The sequence below is a fragment of the Carcharhinus amblyrhynchos genome, chromosome 7 (assembly GCF_965287045.1).
Source record: "Carcharhinus amblyrhynchos chromosome 7, sCarAmb.v2.hapA, whole genome shotgun sequence".
In the NCBI taxonomy this organism is placed as follows: domain Eukaryota; kingdom Metazoa; phylum Chordata; class Chondrichthyes; order Carcharhiniformes; family Carcharhinidae; genus Carcharhinus; species Carcharhinus amblyrhynchos.
In genome coordinates this window covers 103,323,317-103,346,032 of record NC_137330.1, presented here as the reverse complement: position 1 = coordinate 103,346,032, position 22,716 = coordinate 103,323,317, and the positions used below count along the sequence as shown (strand labels likewise).

Here is a 22,716-nt window from a genome sequence, read left to right as displayed (position 1 = left end):
GGTTGGTATCTCATCTTCAGGTATGTCTGGGGTTTCTCGTCATGTTTTCCTGTGCTCCTTGAAGCAAGGTTATTGATTGACTTAAATGGTAATGGCAGAGTAAGGATTTTTCTTTGTTAAATTTATTCACAGGATGCGAGTGGCAGTGGCAAGACCAACATTTTTGCCCATCCTCAAATGCTCAAGATGGTAGATGCCTTCTTGGTAGAAGATGGTGAGCTGCCTTCTTGAACTACTGCAAGTCTGTGTGTTATAGGAATATCCATAGTGCTATGAGGAAGGGAGTTGCTGGATATTGATAATGAAAGTGAAGGAACAACTATTGTTGCAAGTCAGGATGGTGCGTGATTTGGAGGGAAACTTGCAGGTTGCGTTGCAATGCATCTGTTCCCTTGTCTTTTTAGGTAATAGAAGTGGTGAGTTTGAAAGATGTTGTCTAAGGAATCTTGCTGAGTTTCTGCAGTGAACCTTGTAGGTGGCATACACTGCTATCACTGTGTCAGTGGTGGAGGAAATGAATATTAAAGATGGTGGATCGGGTGCCAATCAGATCAGCTGCTTTGTCCTGAATGGTGGTGGGCTTCTTCAGTGTTTCTGGATCTGAACTCATCCATGCAAATGGAGTGTATTCCATCACGCTCTCATATTATGCTTTGTAGATGGTGAACAGGCTTCAGGAGTCAACAGGCAAATTACTCTCCACAGAATTTCCAGCCTCTGACTTGCTCTTGTATTTATTTATAAGGCTGGTCTGGTTCAGTTTCTGATCAATGCTAACTCTCAGGATGTTGATAGTGGGGACCATGATTTAAAAGTGCTCGAGAGATGCAAACCATCAAACATGTTTTTATTAATATAAACTTGGTTCAAAGCTGCATGGGTTACACTCCAAAGGGAGAAGATTGGGTCTCTCAGCTGCCCACCACAGTCACACTAAGTCTACTGGATCTTTAGTACTGTTCCAAAGCAGAAAACACTTGGTAGTGTTGGCATGCAACCCTGTAGGAACGGCAATTTATTTGCATAGGTGCCTTGACTTAAATGGGTTTACGTTTCATGTAAAATGTGCTGTGGCCCTTAAGCTCCACTCTATGAACAAGTTAGCAGGTGGAGCCAACAGCATCAGTTAAGTATAATTAACTAATTTTCAAGCTGGTGGTTAAAGCGATATACTGCTTCACCACAATTCACATTTCAAAGTTCTCCTCACACAAATACGTTTCAATGCTGCAGCCATATCAAACTCATCCATGGCACTGATTAGTTCAGACTTTTACACAGTAATGCACACACCTCCTATTTGCATTCTTGACAGAGGTTTATGAAGATGACGCTCAGTTTTCAACTTCTGACATTTCCAGGCCAAATCTCCCAGTGGTTCACAGTTACCACCAAGATCAGCTTAGCAACATATCCAAACTTTTGCAAAATTCCATCGTTTGACACTTGCATTCTTCAAATACGACAACCAGTGAGAGTAGTTAAGGAACTGCATTCGTCAACATGACTTTAAAATACAGATAACACCTCCTACAACTGAAGCCACATCAATTACATCTGCCTAAATATTCTGATCATGGTCCCTTAACCAACCTATTCTAAAAAGTTAAGAAGGTCACATAAGCCCTGGAGCAAGCCACAACTACGCAGAACTTTAGTCACAGTTAATCTTAATTTTACAGTGCAAGTACATGGTTTATGTTGAGATAGCTTTTCATTAAGCATTTATAGTCCCTCTACATCAAGAATGACATTGAAACAGTACACTGCATTGTAAATGCATTTCAAATAATTAATGCAAATATGTACAGGGATCCTGGGAATGCACACCCATGATCTTTCTCATCACAGATTGTCTGAATAGTATATTTTTCTTATCAACTAGGTCACTGGATAGCCTCCTTCAGCTTCTGCATCACAATATTCATGAAGCAACTTGCATTTATATTGAGTAAAGTGTAGAAAATTATCCAAGACACTTGCTAGAGGCATAATCTGGCACAAATTGGCATGGCAAGATGTGAAGTATAGGATGTCTAAAAGCTTGGGCAAAGAGGGAGTCTGAAATTAAGGTGGAGGAAGTGAGACTTAAAGAACAATCAAAGAAACAAGCTTTTATTTTAATAATGGCTTTCAATCTCAGGCTGTCAAGTGTTTTGCAGCATCCTATTGAGTACAGTTACTGCTACAACATAAGAAACAAAGCAACCATACAGCAGGGCACCCACAAATTGAAACAAGATCTATGAGATAATCAGTCTCCTCTCAGTAAGGGTTAAATGTTTGGTTGCCAGAGCATCAGATGAATCTCCCTCCTCTTCTGCGAATAGTGCCACAGGATCTCTTTATTCATGTGACTATATTTAGAGAGAGAATTAGAGAGAGAGAGAGATGAGACTGATTATCTCAGATGATCTTGTTTCAGTGTATGGGGAGGTGGTGGTTTTGATATATTGCTGATGGACTAGTAACCCAGAGACCCAGAGTAATGCTCTGGGGACCCAGGTTCAAATTCCATCATGCAGAGAGTGAAATTTGAATTCAGTGTTGACTGTCAATTGTTACAAAAACCATCTGGTTCATTAATGTCCCTTAGGGAAAGAAATCTGTTGCTATTTCATGGTCTGGCCTACATACGACTCCAGATCCATAGCACTTAAATGCCCTCAGGCCTAGCCAGCAATGCCCACATCCAATGAACAAATAAAAAAGGACCTAAACAGTTGAAGGCATTGTCCTAAAATGATTTAAACTGCATTTCAGCTCTGCCATCTCCTCCTTCCAAATTCCTCCTTTCCCTTCACAGCCATCCCCTCAACCATGTCATTTTCGGTGATTTGAAGATCAGCAAAGTAACTTCTGTCTTTATGGTTGCATTCCTCACCACACAATTGCACTACTCTCCTTCCTTTATATCCTAGAAGGAAACACCAACACCCCCACCTCAATCACACAACCACATTTCAGAGCCAAATCTTCCAGTGCTCCATTTGCAACCTTATCTCAGGAGCCATTTATTCAAACACTCTCACCTCCACTATGTTGCCTTTGTGTGTCCACCTGGTAAGATTGCCAATTCAGCCTCCATCTTTGCACCTTGAAGTCCAAGGGACACAAACTTCAGAAAGTTGGCAGATATAACGAAGCAATCTATTTCCAGATCTGACTTGTCGACATCAAGCTCTGTCAGATCAAGGTTTCTTGTCAAGTCAATTCAGTATTCCACTATTATTCTGGAAAGCATGTCTACTACTCCCATTCCCTTCATCCCTAACTGCTCCCCATCTCTGATGGTATACATGAAGAAGAATTTGTCTCCAAGTATGTTCATGCACTACTGCCCCCCAGCTATCAAACAAATTATTGCCATCCCAGCCCCCATCTTTTGCTTAGAGTCATAGAGGTTTACAGCATGGAAACAGGCGCTTCAGCCCAAATTATCCATGCTGCCCTTTTTTTAAAACCCTTAAACTAATTCCAATTGCCCATATTTGACCCATATCCCTCTATACCCATCGTACCCATGTAACTATCTAAATGCTTTTTAAAAAGATAAAATAGTACGCGCCTCTACTATTACCTCTGGCAGCTTGTTCCAGACAGTCACCACTGTGTGAAAAAATTGCCCCTTCGGACACTTTTGCATCTCTCCCCTCTCATCTTAAACCTATGCCCTCTAGTTTTAGACTCTCCTACTTTCGGGAAAAAATATTGACTGTCTACCTTGTCTATGTCTCTCTTTATTTCATAGACCTCTATAAAGTCACCCCTCAGCCTCCTACGCTCCAGAGAAAAAAGTCCCAGTCTATTCAGCCTCTCCTTGAAACTCAATCCATCAAATCCCAGTAGCATCCTAGTAAATCTTTTCTGCAAATTTTTAGTTTAATAATATCCTTTCTATAATAGTGACCAGAATTGCACACAGTGTTCCAAGTGTGGCCGTACCAATGTCTTGTATGCCTTCAGCAAGACGTCCCAACTCCTGCATTCAGTGTTCTGACCGATGAAACCAAGCATGCCGAATGCCTTCTTCACCACTCTGGCACCTATAACTCCACTTTCAAGGAGCTCTGAACATGTACCCCTAGATCTCTTTGTTCTGTAACTCTTCCAAACACCCTGACTAAATCCTGCCCTGGTTCAAAGTGCATCATCTTGCATTTATCTAAATTAAACTCCATCTGCCACTCATCAGCCCACTGGCCCAATTGATCAAGATCCCGCTGCAATTGGAGATAACCTTCCTCACTGTCCATCATGCCACCAATCTTGGTGTCATCTGCACTTATTAACCATGCCCCCTATATTCTCATCCAAATCATTAACATAAAATGACAAATAACAGTAGGCCCAGCACTGATCCCTGAGGCACACCGTTGGTCACAGGCCTCCAGTTTGAAAAACAACCCTCTACAACCACCCTCTGGCTTCTGTCAAGAAGCCAATTTTGTACCCGTTTAGAGACCTCACTCTCCTCACCTGTGAGACCTGCCCATTCAATCCAATTCCCAATAAACCTCACAAGCTTCCCTACCTAGCACTCATGTTACTCATTCTAACTTTGGCTCACCAGTTGAGTAAGAAAAAAACTTACTTACAACATACTATTTTGAGAGTATTGCAGCTTAGTAGCTGCCAGAGTCCAGGATTGATACGAGGCAAAAGCTCGAGTCTGTCAAGGTGAATTCCCAACCTAGGCCACTGAATAGTCACATGACCCAGGAAAACCAATCAGCCAATCACCCCTTAAACAGCACCAGACACCACATCCCTTCCCCTCGAAGTCCTTTTATAGAATAACCGTTGAACAGTATGGTCCCCAGTAAATCTAACATTTCACCCATTCAAACAGTCCAAAAAGAGTTAGACTCTCTGCTGGTATCCGCTTTCAGGTAGAGTGGTGTTACTCCATCAACTTGGATGCTTCTGCTGGGATACTTTCTGCAGGAACGACTGTACCTGGTGCCTCAAGTACTGGTAACACAGCCTCATCCATTTCTATGGTGAAACGAGTGGTGTATGTTAGGGCTAAGCAACTGGGAATGGAGAGAGCGTTGGAGGAGTACAGAGAGAGTAGGAGGGATCTTAAAAAGGGGAGTTAGGAGGGCAAAAAGGGAGCATGAAATGGCTTTGGCAGGTAGGATTAAGGAAAATCCAAAGGCGTTTTCCTCCTATGTTAGGAGCAAAAGGGTGGCTAGGGGAAAAAAAAAAATCAGTCCCCTCAGGGACAGACGAGGGGAATTGCGCTTAGAGTCTGAGGGAATGGGGGAGATCCTGAATGAATACTTTGCGTCGGTATTCACGAAGGAGAGGGGCTTGATGTCTGGTACGGTCATCGAGGGAGCTGTAGACCAATTGAAGGAACTATCGATTACAAGGGAAGTAGTGTTAGGGCTTTTAGGTAGCATTAAAACTGATAAATCTCCGGGGCCTGATGGCATTTATCCTAGGCTGCTTAGGGAGGCGAGAGATGAAATTGCTGGGCCTCTGACGCAAATCTTTGTCTCTTCTTTGGACACAGGTGAGGTCCCAGAGGACTGGAGGATAGCGAACATGGTACCGTTGTTTAAAAAGGGTAGGGGGGATAACCCGGGTAACTATAGGCCGGTGAGTTTGACGTCAGTGGTAGGCAAGTTGATGGAGAGGATTCTTAGAGATAGGATGTATGAGCACTTAGAGCGTTGCGATCCGATTAAGGATACGCAGCATGGTTTTTAAAAGGGGAAGTCTTGCCTTACGAATCTGGTAGAATTTTTTGAGGAGGTGACAAAAACGGTCGACGAACGACGAGCTGTTGATGTCGTCTACATGGATTTCAGTAAGGCGTTTGACAAAATCCTTCATGGTAGGTTGGTAGAAAAGATTAAGGCTCATGGGATACGAGGCCAGGTATCTAGATGAGTGGAGAACTGGCTTGCTAAGAGGAGACAGAGAGTAGTAGTGGAGGGGTCCTTTTCTAGCTGGAGGTCTGTCACTAGTGGTGTGCCGCAGGGCTCAGTACTGGGACCTCTTCTCTTTGTAGTGTATATAAATGACTTGGAAGAGGGAGTAAGTGGTGTGATCAGCAAATTTGCTGATGACACCAAGATGGCTGGATTGGCGGGCAGCGAGGAGCAGTGTCTGGCAATACAACGGGATATTGATAGGCTGGTATATTGGGCAGATACATGGCAAATGGAGTTTAATCCAGACAAATGTGAAGTGATGCGTTTTGGCTGGAATAACGTAGGGGGGAGTTATATGATAAAGGGTAAGCCCATAAGGAGTACAGAAACACAGCGAGACCTGGGGGTGCAAGTCTTTGAAGGAGGCAGTACAAGTGGAGAAGGTTGTGAAGAAAGCCTATGGTATGTTAGCCTTTATAGGAAGGGGTATAGAATGTAAGAGCTGGAGTCTAATGTTGCAGTTGTATAGAACGTTGGTTAGGCCGCATTTAGAGTACTGCGTCCAGTTCAGGTCGCCTTACTACCGGAAGGACGTGGAGACTCTGGAGAGAGTGCAGAGGAGGTTTACCAGGATGTTGCTTGGTATGGAAGGACTGGGTTATGAGGAAAGATTGAGCAAATTGGGGCTGTTTTCCCTTGAAAGACGGCGACTGAGGGGGGATCTAATAGAGGTATATTCTATTATGAAGGGTATAGGTAGAGTAAACAGAGGTAAGCTATTTCCTACGTTAGGGACACAGTACAAGGGGCCACGGGCTTAAGGTGATGGGGGAGAGGTATACACAGATACTAGAGGGAGGTTTTTCACACAGAGGGTAGTGGGGGTACTCTGCCAAGTAAGGTGGTGGAGGCAGGCACGCTGGAGTTGTTTAACAGTAACTTAGACAGGCACATGAGTGGGTTGGAGATGGGAGGATATAGGAGATTGTTTTAAATAAAGTTCATTAGCAGTGGGATGTCCCTGGTAATGTAAAAGGATATGGTATGATAATAATGTTTTTTCTCTTTTAATTCACAGGTTTTAAGTTGGTCCGCCTTGTTGTCCAACAAGGGGCATACACGCGATGGGTCGGACTTGGGCTGCTCTTGAATGTTCGAGATTGGCCTAGTGCTTCATGTCGTTAGTGTGTGCTTAAACTGGACCAGATGTTGGGCAACACGACAACTCAGTGACTATCACTGTTTGCTGTGCAGACACATGGATTTGGGCCAGTGTCTGTGGGAGTTTGTGCATTCTCCCCGTGCTTGCGTGGGTTTTCTCCAGGTGCTCCGGTTTCCTCCCACTCCCCAAAGATGTGCTATTAGGCTGACTGGAAGTAATAAATTGTCCCTAAATTAGTTTCCCTCAATATGGATTGCCATAAAAACAACAGATAAGGGTCATGGGTGGAGGGGGGGGACTGGTAGTATTAAAATGGCGGCGCAGGCTTGTTGGGCCGAAGGGCCTGTTTCCTGGGCTGTTTTTGTTCTCTGACAACAGGCTCCCCGGTCACACATTGACTTGGTACTTACTACTCAGACAACTAACAACATTTCCTGCTGACAGTATGGTTTCAGGCTCTAGTACCGGCTGCTGGGACAACTCCCATCCATGCAAGTGGTACACAATGTTTCCTGACAAATTTTGTACATTCACTTCATAAGACAGCAGTTCTGTCTTGTCCACAGTGCCCAGTTTTTAACCACTAAGCTAGTCCCAATTGCCTGGGCTTGGCCCATATCCCTCTATACTCATCTTACTCATGTAACTGTTTAAATGCTTTTTAAAAGATAATTGTACTCACCTCTACTACTACTTCTGGCAGCTTGTTCCAGACGCTCATGACCCTCTGAGAAAAAATTGCCCCTCTGGATCCTTTTGTACCTCTCCCCTCTCACCTTAAACCTATGCCCTCTAGTTTTAGACTCCCATACTTGGGAAAAGATGTTGACTATCTAACTTATCTATGCCCCTCCTTATTTTATAGACTTCTATAAGATCACCCCTAAGCCTCATACGCTCAAGAACTCCTGGGACCCAGCTTGGTCTACTTCTGAAGTTTCTAATATACAACAGTTCATCTATTGTAAACAACATTGCTGCTTCGCCTGAGTCGTGGTTTTTCTTCTGACTGGCCTCTACCATCCCCAGCAAATTCAGAAACACCTACAATGCCAGCCTATCAATGACAGCACTTCTGTTGTAGAATGTAGCAGTGACTATTATCCTAGAGGAAATTGAGACATTTAAGATCTCAAAGATTTAGACTGTTTATTCAGCCAGTCCATTCAATAATAGGTAGTTATGGCACAGTCCTGATAATGCTTTGTGCCATTCATGGAAATGAAATTCTAAGTTTCAGCACTCTTGAAGGCACGATACTTCAGGTACCTCAGGGGTTTGATTTATTATCACATGTATTAACATACAGTGAAAAGTACTGTTTCTTGGATGCCAAGCAAACAAAAGCACAGAAAGAAAGGAGAGTGCAGAATGTAGTGTTACAATCATAGCTGGGGAGTAGTGAAAGATCAACTTTATATATAGTCAGAGGATCAGAGGTTACAGCATGGAAACAGGCCCGTCAGCCCAACTTGTCCACAGTGCCCAGTTTTTAACCACTAAGCTAGTCCCAATTGCCTGGGCTTGGCCCATATCCCTCTATACTCATCTTACTCATGTAACTGTTTAAATGCTTTTTAAAAGATAATTGTACTCACCTCTACTACTACTTCTGGCAGCTTGTTCCAGACGCTCATGACCCTCTGAGAAAAAATTGCCCCTCTGGATCCTTTTGTACCTCTCCCCTCTCACCTTAAACCTATGCCCTCTAGTTTTAGACTCCCATACTTGGGAAAAGATGTTGACTATCTAACTTATCTATGCCCCTCCTTATTTTATAGACTTCTATAAGATCACCCCTAAGCCTCATACGCTCAACAGAAAAAAAATCCCATTCTATCCAGCCTCTCCTTATAACTCAAACCATCGAGTCCCAGTAGCATCCTAGGAAGTCTTTTCTGCACTCTTTCTAGTTTAAGAATATCTTTTCTATAATAGGATGACCAGAACTGTACACAGTATTCTAAGTGTGGCCTTACCAATGTCTCGTACAACTTCAACAAGACGTTCCAACCTCTGTATTCAATGTTCTGACCAATGAAACCAAGCATGCCAAATGCCTTCTTCACCACTCTGTCCACCTGTGACTCCATTTTCAAGGAGCTATGAACCTGTACTTCTAGATCTATTTGTTCTATAACTCTCCCCAACACCCTACCATTAACTGAGTAAGTTCTGCCCTGATCCGATCTACCAAAAAGCATCACTTCACATTTATCTAAATTAAAGTCCATCTGCCATTCATCAGCCCACTGGCCCAATTGATCAAGATCCTGTTGCAATCCTAGATAACCTTTTTCACTGTCCACTGTGCCATCAAGCTTGGTGTCACCTGCAAACTTACTAACCACGCCTACTAAATTCTCATTCAAATTATTAATATAAGTGACAAATAACAATGGACCCAGCACTGATCCCTGAGGGACACCATTGGTCACAGGCCTCCAGTTTGAGAAACAACCCCCTATAATCACCCTCTATCTTCTGTCATCAAGCCAATTTTGCATCCATTTGGCTACCTCACACTGGATTTCATGAGATTTAACCTTATGCAACAACCTATCATATGGCACCTTGTCAAAGGCCTTGCCTTGTAGACAACATCAACTGCACCGCCCTCATTTATTTCTTGGTTACCCCTTCAAAACACTCAAATTCATGAGACCTGATTTTTCACTCACAAAGCCTTGCTGACTGTCCCTAATCAGTCCTTGCCTCTCTAAATGCCCACAGATCCTGTCTCTCAGAATATCTTCTCACAATTTTCCCACTACAGATGTTACGCTCACCGGTCTGCAGTTCCCATGTTATTCCCTGCAGACCTTCTTAACAAAGGCACATTTGCCACCCTCCAATCTTCAGGCACCTCACCTGTGGTTGTTGATGATTCAAATATGTCTGCTCAGGAACCTGCAATTTCCTCCCTAGCTTCCCACAACATCCTGGGATACATTTCATCAGGCCCCAGGGAGTTAGCTACCTTGGGGATTTATTTACCTTAGTGTCAAGGGACCAGCTAGGGTAAATGCATGGAGTTATGGAGATAGAGCTGGGTGGGATTGTGATCGGTGCAGACTCGATGGGCCGAAGAGCCTCCTTCTGCACTGTAGGATTTTATGATGCACTTTAAGACCTCCAGCACCACCTTGTCTGTAATACAGACAATCCTCAAGACACCACTTTTTACTTCCCCTAGTTCCCTAACATTCATGCCTTTCTCAACAGTAAATACCGATGAGAAATATTCATTTAGAATCCCATCCATCTCTTGTTGATCTGCATATAGATGACCTTGTTGATCCTTGAGGCCCTACCCTCTCCCCACGTTACTCTTTTGCCTTTTATATATTTGCAGAAACTCTTTGGATTCTCCTTTACCTTATCTGTCAAAGAAATCGCTTGCCCCCTTTTTGCCGTCCTGATTTCTCTCTTAACTTTACTCCAACAACCTCTACACTCTTCAAGGGATGAACTTGATACCCGGTGTCTATGCATGTCATATTCCTCCTTCTTCTTCTTGACCAGGGCCTCAATAGCCTGAGTCATCCAGGGTTTCCTACTTCTACCAGCCTTGTCCTTCATTCTAAAAGAATGTGCTTACCCTAGTTAACATGCTTTTGAAAGCCTCCCACATATCATCCGTCCCTTTGCCTGCCAACAGAATCCCCCAATCAGCTTTTGAAAGCTTCTGTCTAATACCATCAAAACTGACCTTGCCCCAATTTAAAATTTTAACCTTTGGACCATACCCATCATTCTCCATAGCTTTCTTAAAACCAATGGAATTATGATCACTGGTCCCAAAGTAATTTCTCACTAACACTTCTGTCATCTGCCCTTCTTTATTTCCCAAGAGGTGGCCAAATTTTGCCCCTCTCAGGCCTTCCGAATATTGAACAAGAAATTTCTCCTGAGTACACTCAACAAATTTCTCTCCATCCTAGCCCCTAATGCTATGGCTATCCCAGTCCAACGTGGGAAAGTTAAAGTCCTCTATCATTACCACCCTATTTTTTTTTGCAGCTATCTGTAATCTCCTTCCAAATTTGTTCCTCAATTTTCTATTGACTATTTGGTGGCCTATGCTGCAATCCTACTAAATTGATCTCTCACTTCCTATTTCTAGTTCTACCTATATAGACTAGTGGGTAAACCCTCGGATATATCCCCTCTCAATACTGCCATGATGTTCTCCCTAATCAAAAACACATCTTCCCCTCCTCTCTTACCTCTTGCTGTATCTTTCCTATAGCATCTGTACCCTGGAACATTGAGTTGCCAATCCTGCCCCTCCCTTAACCATATTTCAGTAATAGCTGTAATATCCTAGTTCTATATACCCATCCATGCCCTGAGTCCATCTGCCTTGTCCAAAGGCCTCTTGCATTGAGTAGGCCCATTCAAAAGTCTGATGGCAGCAAAGGGATGCAAAACACAGACCCAATTTCTCAACTGTGCCACATGTTGTCATTGATGTCATGTCAAACAGTTCTATCCATATTGAAAGGGTATCTATAAGGAGCAAAAATGTTGTCCCCAAAAATGGTCCCACATAGTCAATGTGGACACACAAACAGGCCACTGCCAAGGGTGCAAAGGGGCTGTTGCAGGCAACTTCTGCTGCAATTGACAGTGATCGTAATGTTTCACTAGCTTATCAATGTCAGCATCTATGCCAGGCTACCAAACGTACTTCTGATAAGCATCTTCATTTCTGACACAGCCAGATGGCTGCTATGTGATTCAGCCAAGAGCAATTCCCTTCCTGGTACAGGAACGAGTACCCTTACTCCCCAAAATATGATGCTGTCCTCACAACTCAATTTGCCTTTCTGAAGACAATGGGTTTCAACTTTTCAGATACTGGTTCGTTGGACCGTCCTGTTAATACTCTGTGCTTTACTCTGGACAATAGCAGGTCACTCTTAGTCCAATATGTATTTTGCTGCACTAAAACTGGCAAGATATCCAAGAAATGTAGCACCATCACAATTTCTTGCAGTACTTTGGGGGACGGGGCTACATTTTCACACAACGGTAGACTAGTCAATGCATCTGCATTTGATAAATGTGTTCCAGGTTATTGTTGGAATGTATACTCATGTGCTGATGAGAATAATGATCAATGCTGAATCCTTGCTGATGCAATTGGTGGAATAGCTTTGTCTTCCTTACAAAGACCCTAAAGTGGATTGTGGTCCGTTACAATGGGAAAATGTGGAACTTATTTACACCATACATGACAGAAAACCTTTCTCTTTCAATCTGAGAACTGCCTTTCCCAGCCTCTCAGGGGGTTCTGGAGAGGTAACCCTATGTCTTTCAGACCCAACATCCATTAAAACATCCAACAAAACTGTACCAATTGCATAAGGAGTAGCATCACAAGTTAACATCAATTTCCTGGTTGGGTTGAGTGCACAAATAACCACAACGAATGTAGTAACTGTTTTATTTTGTTAAAAGCTTCACTCTAAGGCACCCTCTAAAACCAACGCTTCTTTAGTCACATATACCAGGACCAACAATGTCTACAAATTCAGCAGAAAACGTTCATAATAATTCACCATATCCAAGAAGGATTTAAGCTCAGATGAGTTTTTGGGGGGCTGGTGCTTCCTTTATTGCTCTAACTTTGTCCTCTATCGGATGCAACACATGAAGCAGCAATTCAGGTAAGCCACTTCATTGGCCTACAAAGTACATTTATCCTCCTTGAGCTGAACACCAGTCTCAAAATCCTCATAGCACCACTTCCAAGTTAACTAGGGACTCGTTTTCCAGGTATACTGTTACACATGGCAATACTTGCGACAAACTTTCCATCAATATCTGAAAAATGGCACAAGTTGGTGACATGCCGAGAGACAGATGCATATACTGAAATAAATCCTTGTGTTTTTATTGTAACAACTTTAGGAAGCAATGTCAAGCTCAAGCTGCTGAAAAGCATGGCTCATGTCTAACTTTGTATAAGATTGATCTCCAGTCAGCTTTGGCATATAAATTTTCTACCTTTGGAATGGAGTACATGTCTAGCATGGCAGCCTGATTCACTGTCAATAGTATGCCTTCACCAAATCCACCATCATTGTCAATGAACATGAATCAGATGCATTCGGGTACATAGGGCTTTAAATTCGACTGTAGGCCTGGGTCCACATGCGCTCAACAGCGCTGCCCCTTCCTCCCTTCCTCCTCTATTCCACTGGTCACAAAATAACCTAGACATTTTACATACTGCGTCTAATCCTCAACAGAGGCACGAAAGGGATTTAATAGACCGACTGGAGGCATTTTTTGCTGCAGCATAGTTCTGTTTTGTAACCTGACTTCAATCTCAAATGGTACTCAGTCTTGGGACCACACGTCTTCCATTTTATCCTGGTCACCAATGTAATAACTTTGGCTCACCAGCTGGGTATGAAACTAACATTTATTTACAACATACCATCTTATATAGTCTTGCAGCTTAGTATCTGCTAATGTCCAGGATTGATCTGAGGCAAAGGATTATGCTTTGGATTACACCTTCCACCATGTGACCCTATTGGCCGATTGCCCCTTAAAGGGGCCAGGCACGACACCCATTATGAAGGGTTTCTTCTCCTTAGACTCTTTTGTTCTTGCCTAACTGCCATCTTCCTATATTTCTCACTTCATCTCAATTTCCCAGTCTGCATCTCACCCACTCACTCCTCAATCACCAAGTTTTTTCTCACATCGTCTGACCCTAGTCACTTCCACCATGAAAATCTGTCTTTTGAGGTCATTTACATTTTGTATTGCATTACAAGTGGAAGACTTTTTTTTCAATCCTCTACTTCCTATATGGTTTACGTCATCCCCATTATTCTGCCGAAGTCTGATGTGCATTGAGACTTACTTGCCCACCTCTTCCAATCACACAAATATTCTTTTAATAGCATATTTGATCTTACATCCCTTCCCCACCTCTAAAGCCTCTGCATTGCCCTATTAGACAATTCCTTTGATTGGCCTTGGATCCATTTCCAGCCATCCTTGTTGCCTTTCAGCTGCTTAATTTCAAAATTAAGCCTTCTGTACCCACTTTAATATCTCCCATAGGACGTGTTTCTGAACAAGCGTTTGATCACCCCTCAAGCACAATATTGATTTCCTTATGCCTCTGATTTTTTTTCCCCCCATGATAACCATACCATATTGAAGGGTTTTTTTAATCTCAGTTAAGGCATCATGATTGGCACAGACTTGGAAAGGCTCCTTCCTGTGCTGTACTTTTCTTTGTCCTTTATTCAATACATAAGAACATAAGAAATAGGAGCAGGAGTAGGCCATCTAGCCCTTCGAGCCTGCCCCGCCATTCAATAAGATCATGGCTGATCTGTCGTGGCTCAGTTCCACTTTCCCGCCCTCTCCCCATAACCCTTAATCCCCTCTCTTACCAAAAACCCATCAACCCGCGACTTAAAAATATTTAGCAAGGTAGCCTCCACCACTTCAACGGGCAGAGAATTCCAGAGATTCACCACCCTTTGAGTGAAGAAGTTCCTCCTCAACTCCGTTCTAAACCACCCCCCCCTTTATCCTGAGGCTGTGCCCCCTAGTCCTACTGTCTTTTTTGAGCGGGAAGAGTCTCTCCACCTCTATCCTATCCATCCCATTCATCATCAATACGAGTGGTTGTGATTAAAGATAACACACCTAATCTTCCTAAACAGCTTGATAAATCTCATTGCTCATCAGCTTTGGTAGAACCAAAGTTAGTCTGCTTTCTCAGTTCATCCTCAGCAAAGTGGTGGGCAGCTTGCCTCCATGCTGCCCGACAGCACCAGACACCAGGTTCGATTCCAACCTTTGGTGACTCATCCTGTGGAGCTTGCACTTTCTCCCCGTGTCTTGTGGGTTTCCTCTCTTAGTCCAAAGGCATGCAGGTTAGGTGGCTTGGCTATTCTAATTCAAGAACATCAGTTAAGGGGATGAGCAGGGTAAATGCATGGGGTTATGGAAATAGGGTGGGGATGGACAAATAGATTGTTCCATTGGAGAGTCAGTGCAGACTTGATGGGCTCAATGGCCTCCTTTTGCACTGTAGAGATTCTATGATTCTATGAATATTAAAACGTGCAGAAAGCAGTATTCCAATCATGCAAATCAAAATTATTGCAGCTGACAAAACAATACAAAAAGTTGAACTTGTATTTTTATGTTTAAACGTAATAAAATATCCCAAGGCAATTCAGTGTGTGACAGTGCAATCGTAAGGATAAGCAAAAGGACTACCTCCATGATCATCCCCAATACAGGTGCCCCACAAGGCTGTGTCATCAGCCACTTACTGTACTCCTTATACACCTATGACTGTGGCCAAATTCCCCGCCAACTCGATTTTCAAGTTTGCTGATGACACCACATTGTCTCATCATTGTTTGAGATCTGACCCACAGAGTACAGGAAAGAGACAGAGAATCTGGTGAATTGGTGCAACAATTATCTCTCCCTCAATGTTAGCAAAACGAAAGAGATAGTCATTGACTTCAGGAAGTGTGGTGGAGGATACGCCCCTGTCTACATCAATGGGGATGAAGTGGAAACCTGATGGCAGCAGGGAAAAAGTTGTTCCTGAGTCTGTTGTACGTATCCTCAGCCAGGAGGCATGGTGGAGGATATGCCCCTGTCTACATCAATGAAGATGAAGTGGAAACCTGATGGCAGCAGGGAAAAAGTTATCAGTTGGTACATATCTTTTTTCCCCATGGAAGGAGGTGGAAGAGTCTGGTTTGCATGATGGACTGAGCTTCAGGATTCTCGGTGTCCAGATCACCAACAACTCTCTACTTTCTCAGAAGGCTAACAAAATTTGGCATGTCCAATACAATCTCTCCAAATTTTACAGGTGCATCATAGCATTCTTTCTGGTTGTGGAAGCCAACACAGGTCACTGAGCACAGAAGTGATAGGTGAGAGTTAAGACACAAGCAGCAGAGTTCTAGATGATGTCAAGTTTCTTGAGGGTAAAATATGGGAGTCCGGTTTGATGTGCAGTGGACCAACCACGTCCAGAGATAACAGGCGTGAATAAGGGTCTGAGCAGAACATAAGAACATAAGAAATAGGAGCAGGAGTAGGCCATCTGGCCCTTCGAGCCTGCCCCGCCATTCAATAAGATCATGGCTGATCTGTCGTGGCTCAGTTCCACTTTCCGGCCCTCTCCCCATAACCCTTAATCCCCTCTCTTATCAAAAACCCATCAACCCGCTTCTTGAAAATATTTAGCGAGGCAGCCTCCACCACTTCAATGGGTAGAGAATTCCAGAGATTCACCACCCTTTGAGTGAAGAAGTTCCTCCTCAACTCCGTTTTAAAACGCCCCCCCTTTATCTTGAGGCTGTGCCCCCTAGTCCTACTGTCTTTTTTCAGTGGGAAGAGTCTCTCCACCTCTATCCTATCCATTCCATTCATCATCTTATACGTCTCAATGAGATCTCCCCTCATTCTTCTAAACTCCAATGAGTACAAGCCTAGTTTATTCAGCCTCTCCTCATAGTTCAACCCCCTCAACTCCGGTATCAGCCTAGTAAACCTCCTCTGCACTCCCTCCAAGGCCAAAATATCTTTGCGCAGGTGCGGCGCCCAAAACTGCACACAGTACTCCAGCTGCGGCCTCACCAATGCCCTATACAGCTGCAGCAAGACCTCCCTACTTTTATATTCAATCCCCTTCGCTATGAAGGCCAGCATCCCATTCGCCTTCCTGACCACCTGCTGCACCTGCAAACTGGGTTTTTGCGACTCATGCACAAGGACCCCAAGGTCCCTCTGCACCGTCGCCTGCTGCAGTTTTTCGCCCTGTAAGTAATAGTCCTTCCTACCATTATTCCTACCAAAGTGGACCACCTCACACTTGCCAACATTAAATTCCATTTGCCATTTCCTGGCCCATTCGCCCAGCCTATCTAGATCCTTCTGCAGACTCTCCACACCCTCCGCACAATTTGCCGTTCCCCCAATCTTGGTGTCATCCGCAAATTTCGACACCCTACACTCGGTTCCCTCCTCCAGATCATCTATATAAATGGTAAAAAGCTGAGGCCCCAGCACCGACCCCTGGGGCACTCCACTAGTCACCATCTGCCAATCCGAATAGCACCCGTTGACCCCCACTCTCTGCCTCCTATTTGACAACCAATCCTCTATCCACGCTAACACCCTACCCCCAACTCCAAGTCCCCTGACCTTCTGCAATAACCTCTTATGAGGTACCTTGTCAAACGCCTTCTGAAAATCCAGAAAGACCACATCCACCGGCTCTCCTCTATCGACCGCCCTAGAAGAGTTGAGATAGATGCAATGGATAGAGACAGGCCTACTGACAGCACAAATATGGGGTCAGAAGCTCTTTTTGGGGTCAAATGTAACACTAAGATTATAAACAATCTGGTTTAATCTCATATTGCTGCCAGGGAGACAAATAAAATCAGCAGCTAGGAAAGTTAAACAATTGCTTCAGTATTCCAATATTGAATTGAGAAAATTTTTCCCACCCAGTACTCAATATGAGGTAAGTAGATTGGTTATATATCAGCAGTGAAGTCAAAAAAGGTGATGGAGAGATAGAACTGGGTGTCATCAGCATACTGGTGAACACTCATGCTGTGCCTTCAGATAATATAACTGAAGGGCAGAATGTGGATGAGAAAAAGGAGGAGGCCAAGGATAAATCCTTGGGTAATGGTGCAGTTGGAAGAAAGACCATTGGTTCCCTGGCTCCAATGAGATAGATAAAAGTGGAAATAGTTCTATCCAACTGGACAACATGGACAGCAGTTGAAGTATTGCAAGGAGGATGATGTGGGCGGCCATGTCAAATGTTGCAGACATGTCAAAGATGAAAGGCAGTCATTACAACCTTTTTTTTTCAGGAAAAAGACAAGCTGCAGGGTTAACTGTAAAGAATTGCAGGAGACCTGGTGGTTTATAGGGCTGTAGATTCAAAAGTAAGTTGCTCATTTAGAGAAACTCAGAATACAAATTACTTAAGTCCCACTGTTGGCACTGATTGTTCATTAAAGACAGTGAAATTTGAAATATTCACTACCACTTTAATAATAATTTCTTAGTTAATACTAGTCTTTGTTCAGCAGGTAATTTTTATCAAGTTTAGCAAAGCAGAAAAATATTTTGAAGTCTTATTTATAAAAACGTCATGTGCCAAGAAAAATAAAGAGTAACATTAAAAATCTCAAGCACATCCACGCATCAGAACAATCTAAAGACGTCAGCATAAACACAGCTACACGTGGTACTTCTCATTGCCCAATCTTTAAACAGAATATAAACTCCACTAACCCCGCTTCAAATGTCAAAGAATATATGTAACTTTAAAAAAAGTTTGCCATATTCGGAAACAATGCTTGAGCTAGACAATTGAAATAACAGTTGACAACTGTGGTCCTCACAGACAATTTTTTTGAAGACACATTTCAATACCTTCACAAAGCACGCAACAGCATATCCGAGAAATGTTGATGGCTGCATTTCAAATCATAAATATAACAGGGAATCAGCTAACTGACTTTAATTATTTGTCTCACTCACAATCCTACGGTTCTCACATGATACCCAATTAATTCAGCAACCACACTTACTCCTCACAACCTCCATTTATTGGTGTGGAGAACATCTCTTGGTTTCCCCCTCTCTTGCCTCAAACTTTTCTCTCTGATAATCTCTGATCCATGTATCCCAAGGAAGACTCAAGCTATGAATACAACTGTACTGATTCCTCGTTTAAAAACCTAATAATTACCCTTAGGAATCATGGTTCCACTACAGAAACATTTGTAAAATACAGTTTTCAATACACAATGATGTACCAGCATAGACAAAGGTACACAGATATCAGATTGACAAAGAGGGGCTATAGATAAATAAGTATTTCCTGCTTCCAAGCAAATGTTCAATTTCCATAGTAAACATACGACTTGCCGTGACAGGAGTGACGTTCTGTGTATATTCTCAATTCAAGACATAAGTATCCACCTCCTATCTTGGGTACACTTATGATCAGTTAACAGGATGTTAGAACACCCAAGGGATACTGTCTGATTCTTCAAGGCCACTTTTTACATTATCCTATATTGTGCAAGTATAGTGGTTATGTTACTGGATTAGTAATTTAAAGGTCAGGTTAAAATGATCCACTGGCATGAGTTCAAATCCTAGTCTGGAATTTAATAAATAGTAAAATCACAGCTGGTTCATTAATATCCTTTAGGAAAGGAAATCTGCTCTTCTACCTGGTATATGTCACCCAGACCCACACCAATGTGACTGACTCTTAATTGCCCTTGAAAATGACCTGGCAGGCCACACAGTTGTATTCAAGGCAGCAGCTCACCACCACCTTCACAAGGACAAATGGAGATGGACAAGTAATGCTGCCCTTGACATTACTGTCCATATGCTGCTGCAAATGAATAGATGCTTACAATGCAGCAATCTTCAGATAAGGGAGCGATGTAAATTTCATCGCCAAGTCAGAGGTTCTGGGTTCAAGTCCCACTCCAAGAAGTTGAGCACAATCCAGGCTGTGATTCAAGTATAGTACAGTAAGAAGTCTCACAACACCAGGTTAAAGTCCAACCAATTTATTTGATAGTAAACCCACAAGCTTAAGCTTTCGGGGTCATTCAAGTATAGTACCCAGGAACTGCTGCACTCTTGTGGGCGCTGCCTTTAAGGGTGAAACATTAAGAAATAATCTGACCTCGCAGGTGGACATAAAAGACTGCAATCCCACAACACCATTTCTGACAGCGGAGGAATGCTCCTCAGCATTTATCCCTCAACTGAACACCCGGTCATCATATGGCTGCGGGACCTTGCTGCGCTCGATTTGGCTGCCCCTGTTTCCCCTAACGTTTAAAAAGTCCTTCTCTACTTGCTGTGACAGCGCTGGTGGTGAAGGAAGTTGTGTCAAACGCAAGATATTTATTTCAGTTGTTCTGTGCAGCAGCCAGTGCAGACTTAGAAATACTGAGCACAGCAAGTTGGTGGGGTGAATACAAAAGCAGTGCACACAGATCGATCTCCCGGGAACAAGTTTAAATCGCGGGTGTTTGAGGAACAAGTTTGGATCCTGAGTTGAAAACCACTTCTAGAAGACACGGGTGGATGTGTGTTTCGGTTTACTTACTGCTGAGTTAACCAGATTGTGATACCACACAGAGAGATAAAATGAAGCATTAAAATGGTCAAAGTGGGGGAGTGGATGGCTGTAAAAATGATTAATGATTGTACCTTCCAGCCGGCCGAGCTGTTGCTGTCTCCCTTATCCTTGAAGTAGGGCACGGAGCGGACCATCCAGTCATAGATTTGGGACAGTGTCAGCCTCTTGTCCGGGGAGCTCTCGATGGCTTTCGTGATCAGATCCGCGTACGACATGTTGCCCCAGGCATTCCTGCGGGACGAGGCTTTCCGCTGCTGGGGCCCCGCGGTTCCTCCTGTGCCGAGGCCGCCGCCGCCGGGAGAGTGGGCCGCGGAGGGCGAGCGAGAGCCGCGGGGGCCGCCGCTCACCCCGGTCGGGAGCGGCGGCGCCGGCGGCTGCTGCTGCTCCTTCAAGCCCTCTCCTCCTGCTCCGGCTGCTGGCGGCTCCGGCTCTCCCCCGCCGCCGCCGCTGGCGGCGGCCGAAGCCTCCTCGTCGTCCCCTTCCTCATCCCCCTCCTCCTCCTCCTCGGGGATCATCTGGGTTGTCTCCTTCTTGCCGGGGGATGAAGAGGGGGGGAAGTCGGGCCGGGGCAAGGGCCAAGTGCAGGAGCGGGGCCGGCTCTGCGGCTCGAAGTCCGGGTCGATGTCAATGTCCAGCGGGGCGGTCGCCACGGCCCCCGCGGCGGGGGCTGCCCCTTCGGTCATACCGGGGGAATGGGAGGGTCTGGGGAAGCGGGACTCGGGGTGGCGCTGGGGTCGGGTTGCAGGCGGGAGGAGTGGGGGTAACTAAAGCTGCAGCGGGTGCTGGTGCCTCGGAGCCATTAGGGGAGAAGGTTGGGGGTGGGGGGGGGTTGACCTTTACAAACTCCGGCCTCTTCACTGTACCCGGACGGGGGGGGGGGGGGTAAAATGTCCGCTGCTCTTTATTCAACACCCTCAGGGGGCTGCCGCTTCATCACCCTTACCAACCTCTTGACTTGGGTGGGGGAGGGGGGTGGAAGAAGGGATCGCGGGGTCACTCCCCCTTTTTTTAAACCAATCCCCCCTCTCTCTCCCCTGATTACTATGTTGGGGGTGAAATGATGCTCGCCTGCCTGCCTGCCTGGCTGCAGGGGTTCACACAACCTTCCCCCAACCCTCCACCCGCACCAGCGCCGGCCGTTGGCCGCGCGCCCTCACTCCGGGAGACGGGCCGTTCTAGAACGGCCGGCCGTTACTCGGCGGCGGCCAGCATCCGAATCGGTTGTCGACTCGACGACGCTCCCTTTCCCCGGCTTGGCTTGGCTTGTCTCGGCTCGGCCGCCCCACTCTTGACAAGGAGAGAGAGAGGCGCGCGCGCGCACACACTCATAATCTTCCCTCCCTCTTTCGCGAACAGAAACAAAGTTAGAGACGCCAGAGAGAAGAGGAGGGAGCGTAACCTAACTCTACTGACGGCCCTCCACCATTGGCTCAATCCGCGCTCGCGTTGCTGCATTCTCCACTGAGGAGGAGGAGCGGGAGGAACGGACTCTCACTCGATTGGTCAGGCCACGGGGTGGGGCGGGACATGGGTCACCTGCGTCACGGAGGCTCCAGCAGCAAGTTCGGTTGAGGAGAGGAAGCACATTGCGTCATTCTTTTGACAAAAGGGGCGTGGCAGGCCGGCGCTCCCGCCCCCTCCACCCCCTCACACTGCAATCCCCATTGGTTCCCGCCCACTGTCAGTCAAATCAGAGCCTGGCGCTCATTGGCGGGACTCTTGGCAACACTTGCACATTGTGTGGCGGGGACGCACAATAATAACAAAAACAGTGAATTTAATAATTAAATCCCAGCCCTGCCAGATTGTGCACGTGGAAAGGAAAAGTGGGGGGAGGGGGTTTAATGGTTTGCATTTACTTGTGGTTCTCCAGTGTAATTTCTTTTTCGTGCTATGTTTATGTGGCATTCAGCCACATGCAAAAGGACAATTCTGAGCCCTTTCTGCTGACTGTTTCTCCTGGTGTTGTCAGTCCAGGCATGCTGCAGCCATGCTGCATTATTTTCAGTGTGTCATCGCAGCACGTGTGCAGTGTTGTCAGCCTTGCTTTTCTCTTTCCCTGAGAAAGGGTTGACGTTATGTCCTGAATAAAATCCCTCATCTTTGCAACAGAAATGCTGAAACCACGCCGTTTGGGGACAAATATAGAGGGCAAAATGGGATTTTTCTTTTGGCCACCATTTATAAATTGACAGAAATGTGAAGGAAGGTGAATGTTATTTATTTAAAATCGTGGTGCGGCGGAGGAAGGCTTGATCCAGCCTCTCCCCACAAGATTACTCGAGCTACATGTCCCCTCCTGGTGAGCTCAGCAACCCACATACCCAACCATCTGTTTTAATCCAAAAGAAGAACATTATGTGCGCCATGTGTTTCGTTTGTATTTCTGCTTGAACATTTTAATCACCAACATGTTATCAACATTTAAGAAGGGGGAGGGGAATTTAACCTAAGCC

The 22,716-nt window shown here is 44.8% G+C and overlaps 1 protein-coding gene across 2 annotated transcripts in view; it reads right to left on the bottom strand.

Moving 5' to 3' along the window:
* Window positions 1-21,078, bottom strand: part of LOC145345169 (forkhead box protein O3-like) — a 172,264-nt gene extending 151,186 nt beyond the window's left edge. For both annotated transcript variants that reach the window (XM_080192871.1, XM_080192870.1), the window contains exon 1: window positions 20,332-21,078. In XM_080192871.1, coding sequence (XP_080048997.1) covers window positions 20,332-20,943 — 612 coding nt within the window. In that variant the 5' untranslated portion in view covers window positions 20,944-21,078. The remainder of the gene's footprint in view (window positions 1-20,331) is intronic.
* Between the last annotated feature and the right edge of the window lie 1,638 nt (window positions 21,079-22,716).